Genomic DNA, 10,236 nt, shown 5'->3' with positions numbered 1-10,236 from the left:
CGTCGAATATCTTTGCTCTTGCGGTCACGTGTCTGCAAACAATTAGAACAGGAAGCGATACTGTAGCATCAAGGAACCCACGATAAAATACACAACAATGAGATTATATAGATAGCGTCAGGCTTACTTCAGTTGTAAAGAAGCATCCAAGCTCTCGGAAAGATACACTCTTTCAGCCATTGAAGAGAAGAAGGGCCCTGCGGTGGAGGTTTTGTTAACAGGCTAACTTGAGTCGAAGTCGGACCAAGCCCCAAAATGACTGCATCTGTGTTCTTCGGGTGTACATTCATCGCTTTCGGCCCTGCCATTGCACTGTTCTTGTTTACTATTGCCAGGGACCCACTCCGAGTGATATTTCTTATCGCTGGGTAAGTAGCTAGCGTAACGTTAACGAAATAAATAGATAACAAGCAAACCATCGTGTAGCCTTCTAGCTAACAGAAGTTAGCCATATATGATAACCGATAACTAGCTAGCCCAAAGGCTAATGCTAAATCACAAACAAAACCTCTTGTTGGTCACATTTTCGGACATGTTCTTTTGCTGTATTAGAATTATTGACTCTGTTAAGTGTCTGCAAATGTTAAACACAAACCACTGTTAGTTGGAGAGCTACTGGTCGCGCAATGTTTTGTACCAGCCCAGCACTAAACCTAAATAGTCGCACATGCCCTGCTTTTCTTTAACATCTTGTGGAGCACCCGTAGAATGTTTTATTGTACAGTAATTAATGTATGTGCTAATGAGCCCAGACCAGATAGTAAGCCAAATGAGAAGTGTACAATGTGTATGACAGGGGTACCTTGCTACGTATGTATTATGTTGAGTGTGTATTGACCAGTGTCTATTTTGTACACAGCAGTACTATGTGTCTAGGACATCCTATTTGGAGACAAGTTCATCCAATCCTAAACTCTGGCCATTTCAGTGTGTGTGTGTGTGTGACGAACCTGGTTTTGTTTGTGTTTTTATACCTTGTGTTAAACTCGTGTTTTTTTTCTCTCTCCCCCAGGGCGTTCTTCTGGTTGTGTTCTCTGCTGCTGTCTTCACTTGTGTGGTTCATCACAGTTCAGATCAGCAACAAAGAGAGTTCCTCCCAGCAGAAAGGACTGCTCATATTCGGGGTGGTGCTCTCCGTGCTGCTGCAGGAGACTTTCCGCTTTGGCTACTACAAGCTGCTGAAGTAAGTAACAGACCTGGGCTCAAAAACTAGTAGACGTTTGCTTTAGCCTGTGTGGAGTGCTTACATAGTCAGCGATGGCAGTTTTTAAGGTCATCTATTGGTCAATTTAAGCCCGACAAGCTCAATTAAACCCAGATAAAGTATTTGAAATGATTTCAAATAGTATTTGAACCCAGGTGTGGTGAGTAGTAAGCCTATCCCATGACCTGCTCAGCACTGCTGCTGCTCTACATTCTGGTCTTGTATCCCTCCGGGGGTTTTCCAGACTGTAACAGAGAAGAAGTACATTGTTGAGAGGAATATCAGTGCTTTCAGAAAGTATTCACACCCTTTTTGTATTATTCCACATTTTGTTTTAAAATGGATAACATTTATATTATTTGTCACTGGCATTGTGGAGATGTGGATTTATGCCCACTCGTCCCGAATGCGCACACTAAACTTATGTTAGGCCCTATATTAAAATAGCGCGTTCTATTTCCCTTATGCATTCTGCCATTTCTTCCTAGAAGCATTATACTGCAGCACTATATTATTCTATAGCTCCTGTGTTAGCAGTTAGCATTATACTGCAGCACTATATTATTCTATAGCTCCTGTGTTAGCAGTTAGCATTATACTGCAGCACTATATTATTCTATAGCTCCTGTGTCAGCAGTTAGCATTATACTGCAGCACTATATTATACTGCAGCACTATATTATTCTATAGCTCCTGTGTTAGCAGTTAGCATTATACTGCAGCACTATATTATTCTATAGCTCCTGTGTTAGCAGTTAGCATTATACTGCAGCACTATATTATTCTATAGCTCCTGTGTTAGCAGTTAGCATTATACTGCAGCACTATATTATTCTATAGCTCCTGTGTTAGCAGTTAGCATTATACTGCAGCACTATATTATTCTATAGCTCCTGTGTTAGCAGTTAGCATTATACTGCAGCACTATATTATTCTATAGCTCCTGTGTTAGCAGTTAGCATTATACTGCAGCACTATATTATTCTATAGCTCCTGTGTTAGCAGTTAGCATTATACTGCAGCACTATATTATTCTATAGCTCCTGTGTTAGCAGTTAGCATTATACTGCAGCACTATATTATTCTATAGCTCCTGTGTTAGCAGTTAGCATTATACTGCAGCACTATATTATTCTATAGCTCCTGTGTTAGCAGTAAACTACTCTTAATCCATCATACCCAGTTCGGTAAGAAAAGGTTTGAAAGGTATTTTGGGTAATTCGTTTCCACACATAAAGGCGGTTATTTTCCTGCCTCTAGCCGGCCAGAGTGAAACGTTGTTTCGGTGCACAGAATCATCGTAACACTCACGAGTTAGAGACTCTGTGTTTGTTTCATTCTGTTAATGCTTGCCTTTATTCAGACTTCCCACATTGTGTCGGAGCTCCGTGTGTCCTGTCTTGTCTGTGTCATTTGATTTGTGGAGCAGGAGTGCCAAGGTGAGCTCGCACCACTATATGTTTACTGGGTTGCCGTCATTCGTTCATGTAAGAATTCATGATTGATGTTTAGCGTGTGCCCACTGTTTAAAGTGTACATGGAAGTGGTCATGTCTGTTTTAGACGGGATGTAGTAATTGGGTAGATTTACATTTTGTTTGCCAGTTATGTGCTTACTTGTCATTGGATGGGTATGGCCCAGGGAGGGGCTAGAGGATATAAGCACCAGTTTTGGGGTTTCTGGGTAGATTAGGGAGGCTGCTTGAGCCAGATCCACCCTCTACCGATAAGAGCTATGGAAGCTACAGGGTAAGCCCGTTTATTTAGTTGGAGAAGTCTCTATCTCTACTTGCACATGATCATCTGATGATTTATCACTCCAGTGTTAATCTGCTAAATTGTAATTATTCGATTTATTGCCTACCTCATGCCTTTTGCACACATTGTATATAGATTCTCTTTTTTTCTACCATGTTATTGACTTGTTTATTGTTTACTCCATGTGTAACTCTGTGTTGTTGTCTGTTCACACTGCTATGCTTTATCTTGGCCAGGTCGCAGTTGCAAATGAGAACTTGTTCTCAAATAGCCTACCTGGTTAAATAAAGGTGAAATAAAAATAAATAAAAATAAAATATTGTCTACCTGTTTGTTGTAAATATGAATTCCTGGCTATCACACCTTTGCACCACAACCTTCTGCATCCTTCTGAATATTTGCCCTTAAGACCGCATCTCTACGTTACCCATGTCCGCAGGTCTACACACAATACCTCATTTCAAAATGGAATTATGTTTTTCAAATTTTTACCAAATTAAAAATGAAAGGCTAAAATGTCTTGAGTCAATAAGTATTCAACCCCTTTTGTTATGGCAAACCTAAATAGGTTTAGGAGTAAAAATGGGTTTAAATAAGTTGCTTTGACTCACTCTGTGTGCAATAATAGTGTTTAAGAAGATTTTTGAATGACTACCTCATCTCTGTACCCCACACATACAATTATCTGTAAGGTCCCTCAGTCGAGCAGTGCATTTCAGACACAGATTTAACCACAAAGACCAGGAAGGTTTTCCAACGCCTCACAAAAAAGGGCACCTATTGGTAGATGGGTAAAAAAAAAAAAGAAACAGACGTTGAATATCCCTTTGAGCATGGTGAGGTTATTAATTCACTTTGGTTGTGCACCCGGTCACTACAAAGATACAGGTGTCCTTCCTAACTCAGTTGCCGGAGAGGAAAGAAACCACTCAGGGATTCTACCATGAGGCCAATGGTGACTTTTAAACCGTTACAGAGTTTAATGGCTGTAATAGGAGATAACTGAGGATGGATCAACAACATTGTAGTTATTCCACAATACTAACCTAAATGACAATACTAACCTAAATGACAGAGTGAAAAGAAGGAAGCTTGTACAGAATAAAAAATATTCCAAAACATGCATCCTGTTTGCAACAAGGCACTTAAGTAATACTGGGAAAAAATGTGGCAAAACGCTCAACTTTTTGTCCTGAAAACAAAGTGTTATGTTTGGGGCAAATACAACACATTACTGAGTACCACTCTCCATGTTTTCAAGCATAGTGGTGGCTGCATCATGTAATGGGTATGGCTTGTAAATGTTAAGGACGAGTTTTTCAGGATAAAAAATAAATGGAATGGCGCTAAGCATAGGCAAAATCATAGAGGGAAAACCTGGTTCAGTCTGCTTTTCACCAGACACTGGGAGATGAATTCACCTTTCAGCAGGACAATAACCTAAAACACAAGGCCAATTTGACAGAGCTTGAAGAATTTTGAAAATAATAATGGGAGAATGTTGCACAGGTGTGGAAAGCTCTCAAATCACTAAAGCTGGAGACTCGTATCTCCCTCACTAGCTTTAAGCACCAGCTGTCAGAGCAGCTCACAGATCACTGCACCTGTACATAGCTCATCTGTAAATTATCCCATTCACTCTACCTCATCCCCATACTGTGTTTATTTATTTATCTTGCTCCTTTGTACCCCAGTATCTCTACTTGCACATTCTACCATTCCAGTGTTTAATTGCTATATTGTAATTACTTCTCCACCATGGCCTATTTATTGCCTTACCTCACTCATCCGACCTCATTTGCACATGCTGGATATTGATTTTTCTACTGTATTATTGATTGTATGTTTGTTTATTCCATGTGTAACTCTGTGTTGTTGTATGTGTCGCACTGCTTTGCTTTATCTTGGCCAGGTCGCAGTTGTAAATGAGAACTTGTTCTCAACTGGCCTACCTGGTTAAATAAAGGTGAAATAAATAAGCGACTCACCCAGAAAGACTCACAGCTGTAAATCACTGCCAAAGGTGCTTCTACAAACTATTGACTTTGTAAAAGTTTTGACAAAGTATTGACAAAGTATTGACTTCTACAAAGTATTGGGGTGTGAATACTTATGTAAATGAGATATTTCTGCATTTTAATTTTCTATACATTTGCAAATATTTCTAGAAACATATTTTTCACTTTGTCATTTTGGGGTATTGTGTGTAGATGGGTGAGAATCTATTTAATCAATTTTGAATTCAGGCTGTAACACAACCAAATGTGGAATGAGTCAAGGGGTATGAAGACTTTCTGAAGGCACTGTATATTCCAGTAGCTGACAGATTCTGGCTGTTTTCATAGCTTTTGTTGTAAGAGAAACTTGGACACTTAATGATAGATGGATGGACACTCTGGGATTTGACGATAGTTTGACTTTTCTTTGTTTTTAGTGTTAAAGAAACGTGGAAACTGTAGTATAATTAAGGGTTGGGTTTGGCGCTACTATATTTGATGATACTGTAGTTTGATTGTTGTGCTATTTCTTTGTTTTACAGGAAGGCAAACGAAGGCTTGCTCATGTTGAGTGCAGAGGAAACCATGCCGATCTCCATACGACAACTAGCCTATGGTATGTGGAGGAAGACCTTACCTCATAACATTATGAATAGCAACTAGCCTATGGTATGTGGAGGAAGACCTTACCTCATAACATTATGAATAGCAACTAGCCTATGGTATGTGGAGGAAGACCTTACCTCATAACATTATGAATAGCAACTAGCCTATGGTATGTGGAGGAAGACCTTACCTCATGACATTATGAATAGCAACTAGCCTATGGTATGTGGAGGAAGACCTTACCTCATAACATTATGAATAGCAACTAGCCTATGGTATGTGGAGGAAGACCTTACCTCATAACATTATGAATAGCAACTAGCCTATGGTATGTGGAGGAAGACCTTACCTCATAAAATTATGAATAGCAACTAGCCTATGGTATGTGGAGGAAGACCTTACCTCATAACATTATGAATAGCAACTAGCCTATGGTATGTGGAGGAAGACCTTACCTCATAAAATTATGAATAGCAACTAGCCTATGGTATGTGGAGGAAGACCTTACCTCATAAAATTATGAATAGCAACTAGCCTATGGTATGTGGAGGAAGACCTTACCTCATGACATTATGAATAGCAACTAGCCTATGGTATGTGGAGGAAGACCTTACCTCATGACATTATGAATAGCAACTAGCCTATGGTATGTGGAGGAAGACCTTACCTCATAACATTATGAATAGCAACTAGCCTATGGTATGTGGAGGAAGACCTTACCTCATGACATTATGAATAGCAACTAGCCTATGGTATGTGGAGGAAGACCTTACCTCATAACATTATGAATAGCAACTAGCCTATGGTATGTGGAGGAAGACCTTACCTCATAACATTATGAATAGCAACTAGCCTATGGTATGTGGAGGAAGACCTTACCTCATAAAATTATGAATAGCAACTAGCCTATGGTATGTGGAGGAAGACCTTACCTCATAACATTATGAATAGCAACTAGCCTATGGTATGTGGAGGAAGACCTTACCTCATAAAATTATGAATAGCAACTAGCCTATGGTATGTGGAGGAAGACCTTACCTCATAAAATTATGAATAGCAACTAGCCTATGGTATGTGGAGGAAGACCTTGCCTCATAACATTATGAATAGCAACTAGCCTATGGTATGTGGAGGAAGACCTTACCTCATAACATTATGAATAGCAACTAGCCTATGGTATGTGGAGGAAGACCTTACCTCATAACATTATGAATAGCAACTAGCCTATGGTATGTGGAGGAAGACCTTACCTCATAACATTATGAATAGCAACTAGCCTATGGTATGTGGAGGAAGACCTTACCTCATAACATTATGAATAGCAACTAGCCTATGGTATGTGGAGGAAGACCTTACCTCATAACATTATGAATAGCAACTAGCCTATGGTATGTGGAGGAAGACCTTACCTCATAACATTATGAATAGCAACTAGCCTATGGTATGTGGAGGAAGACCTTACCTCATAACATTATGAATAGCAACTAGCCTATGGTATGTGGAGGAAGACCTTACCTCATAACATTATGAATAGAGGCAGATGGAAGATATTAGAGATTATGAATAGAAGCAGATGGAAGATATTAGAGATTATGAATAGAAGCAGATGGAAGATATTAGCTTTGAGGCAGAGTTTTGTAGGCTCTTACCTTTCCCTCTGTGGTAGCAGTTATCATGGTTCATATTACATTACAATAAAACCCTCATAGCTGTTATTTTAGACCATAGAGCCATTACATCTTTCTCTGTTGTCTGTCTCCCCAGTGTCTGATAGTATCTCTGTTGTCTGTTCTCCCCAGTGTCTGATAGTGTCTCTGTTGTCTGTTCTCCCCAGTGTCTCTGTCTGTTCTCCCCAGTGTCTGATAGTCTCTCTGTTGTCTGTTTTCCCCAGTGTCTGATAGTATCTCTGTTGTCTGTTCTCCCCAGTGTCTCTGTCTGTTCTCCCCAGTGTCTCTGTTGTCTGTTCTCCCCAGTGTCTGATAGTATCTCTGTTGTCTGTTCTCCCCAGTGTCTGATAGTGTCTCTGTTGTCTGTTCTCCCCAGTGTCTCTGTCTGTTCTCCCCAGTGTCTGATAGTATCTCTGTTGTCTGTTCTCCCCAGTGTCTGATAGTGTCTCTGTTGTCTGTTCTCCCCAGTGTCTCTGTCTGTTCTCCCCAGTGTCTGATAGTGTCTCTGTTGTCTGTTTTCCCCAGTGTCTGATAGTATCTCTGTTGTCTGTTCTCCCCAGTGTCTGATAGTGTCTCTGTTGTCTGTTCTCCCCAGTGTCTGATAGTGTCTCTGTTGTCTGTTCTCCCCAGTGTCTGATAGTGTCTCTGTTGTCTGTTCTCCCCAGTGTCTGATAGTGTCTCTGTTGTCTGTTCTCCCCAGTGTCTGATAGTCTCTCTGTTGTCTGTTCTCCCCAGTGTCTGATAGTCTCTCTGTTGTCTGTTCTCCCCAGTGTCTGATAGTCTCTCTGTTGTCTGTTCTCCCCAGTGTCTGATAGTCTCTCTGTTGTCTGTTCTCCCCAGTGTCTGATAGTCTCTCTGTTGTCTGTTCTCCCCAGTGTCTGATAGTCTCTCTGTTGTCTGTTCTCCCCAGTGTCTGATAGTCTCTCTGTTGTCTGTTCTCCCCAGTGTCTGATAGTCTCTCTGTTGTCTGTTCTCCCCAGTGTCTGATAGTCTCTCTGTTGTCTGTTCTCCCCAGTGTCTGATAGTCTCTCTGTTGTCTGTTCTCCCCAGTGTCTGATAGTCTCTCTGTTGTCTGTTCTCCCCAGTGTCTGATAGTCTCTCTGTTGTCTGTTCTCCCCAGTGTCTGATAGTCTCTCTGTTGTCTGTTCTCCCCAGTGTCTGATAGTCTCTCTGTTGTCTGTTCTCCCCAGTGTCTGGACTGGGGTTCGGCTTCATGAGTGGAGCGTTCTCAATGATCAATATCCTGGCCGATTCTGTGGGCCCCGGCACCATTGGTATCCATGGAGACTCCCAACACTTCTTCCTGTCCTCAGGTACTGTATGAGGCGGCCATGTTTTAAAATGTACTTAATAACCTGAAACCACACGGCAAGACATGTTTTATTTCACTAACTTTCCTGACAGTAGTCTTTTATTTTTATTTTTAGACTTTTTCTCCCCAATTTCGTGAGATCCAATTTTGATTTTGTGTCATCGCTGCAACTCCCCAACGGGCTCGGGAGAGGTGAAGGTCGAGTCATGTGTCCTCCGAAACATGACCCACCAAACCATGCTTCTTAATACACGCCCACTTAACTCGGAAGCCAGCCGCACCAATGTGTCGGAGGAAACGCAGTTCAACTGACGACCGAAGTAAGCCTGTAGGCGCCCAGCTCGCCACAAGGAGTCGCTAGAGCGCGATGAGCAAAGTAAAGCCCCCTGGCTAAACCCTCCCATAACCCGGACGACGCTGGGCCAATTGTGCGCCGCCCTATGGGACTCCTGGTCATGGCCGGTTGTGACACAGCCTGGGATCAAACTCGGGTCTGTAGTGACGTCTCAATTAGTGCCTTATACCCTGACTACACCACTCTCGCGGACGAGTGTATATTATTCAATTATTGCACCCACACTGCTCGCGCGTGCCAACGAGCGTCTGCATCATCCTGAGGCTAACTCTGTCTATGTCTCCCTATAGCCTTCAGTACCATCATCCTGAGGCTAACTCTGTCTCTGTCTCCCTATAGCCTTCATTACCATGGCCATCATCCTGAGGCTGTCTCTGTCTCCCTATAGCCTTCATGGCCATCATCCTGAGGCTAACTCTGTGTCTGTCTCCCTATAGCCTTCATGACCATGGCCATCGTCCTGCTCCACATGTTCTGGGGGGTGGTGTTCTTTGATTCCTGTGAGAAACAACACTGGTGGTCTCTGGCTGTGGTCGTCATCAGCCACCTCCTCGTCTCCTGTCTGGTAAGTCAGAAAAGAGACAGAAAGGATGGATAGACAGATACAGTAGATCAATGTGTTCATGCAGTAGGCGGACTTGACTGATGGGTTGATGAATAAATACTCAAGAGGTAAATCCTTCACGACAGCACTTCAAATGGGACAAAACATGTCCCCAAAGGTCCTTAACTCAGCCTTTGTTGTCATGGTTCTCCCCAGACGTTCTAGAACCCTCCGTATGAATGACCCCAAAGATCCATAATAACTCCGCCTTTGTTGTCATGTTTCTCCCCAGACGTTCTAGAACCCTCCGTATTTTTTTCTCCCAGAGTTTCCTGAACCAGAACCTTCTGTAGGAATTTCCCCAGAGATCCATAACTCATCAGTCCTTGTTATTTCTCTCCTAGACATTCCAGAACCCTCAGTACGTGGGCAGCCTGGTTCCCACCTACATCATCGTGTTCCTCGTGGGTCTCTGGGCGTTCTTCTGCGCCGGGGGATCCCTCCGGAACCTTAAACTCTGCCTCACCTGCAAAGACAAGGACTTCCTGTTGGCCAACCACCGGCCCAGATAACAGAACACCACTAACACACACACACACACACACACACACTGTATGGGGACGCTATCCAACAGGACACACACCACACAAACAAATAAATAAGTTAAAGACAAACTGGGTCAATGATATGTCTCTCCCCTCCCCCCACCGTGTGTTCTGTGTATCATTGTTTCAGTGGTGCTGGGGACTGGAAATAGGCTCCAGGGATGTAGTCCAGAGAGGAAATATTGTTTA

At 42.2% G+C, this 10,236-nt stretch overlaps 1 protein-coding gene across 1 annotated transcript; it reads left to right on the top strand.

Moving 5' to 3' along the window:
* On the top strand, window positions 1-10,116 carry aph1b (APH1B gamma secretase subunit). The gene is made up of 6 exons (XM_071400515.1): window positions 1-368; window positions 1,013-1,183; window positions 5,501-5,574; window positions 8,422-8,544; window positions 9,336-9,463; window positions 9,847-10,116. Exons 1-6 carry the CDS (start codon window positions 256-258, stop codon window positions 10,012-10,014), a joined length of 777 nt encoding a protein of 258 aa, XP_071256616.1. The 5' UTR covers window positions 1-255; the 3' UTR covers window positions 10,015-10,116.
* The last annotated feature ends 120 nt before the right edge of the window (window positions 10,117-10,236 follow it).

Source organism: Salvelinus alpinus, chromosome 5, assembly GCF_045679555.1.
Source record: "Salvelinus alpinus chromosome 5, SLU_Salpinus.1, whole genome shotgun sequence".
Taxonomy (NCBI): domain Eukaryota; kingdom Metazoa; phylum Chordata; class Actinopteri; order Salmoniformes; family Salmonidae; genus Salvelinus; species Salvelinus alpinus.
This window is presented reverse-complemented; position numbering and strand designations above follow the sequence as displayed.

Excerpts from the sequence above, each read along its gene's own strand:
- aph1b (XM_071400515.1), top strand. The coding sequence starts at position 256 with ATGACTGCATCTGTGTTCTTCGGGTGTACATTCATCGCTTTCGGCCCT. Across the intron at positions 1,184-5,500 it reads GGCTACTACAAGCTGCTGAA|GAAGGCAAACGAAGGCTTGC; the intron begins GTAAGTAACAGA and ends TTTGTTTTACAG. Across the intron at positions 5,575-8,421 it reads CATACGACAACTAGCCTATG|TGTCTGGACTGGGGTTCGGC; the intron begins GTATGTGGAGGA and ends TGTTCTCCCCAG.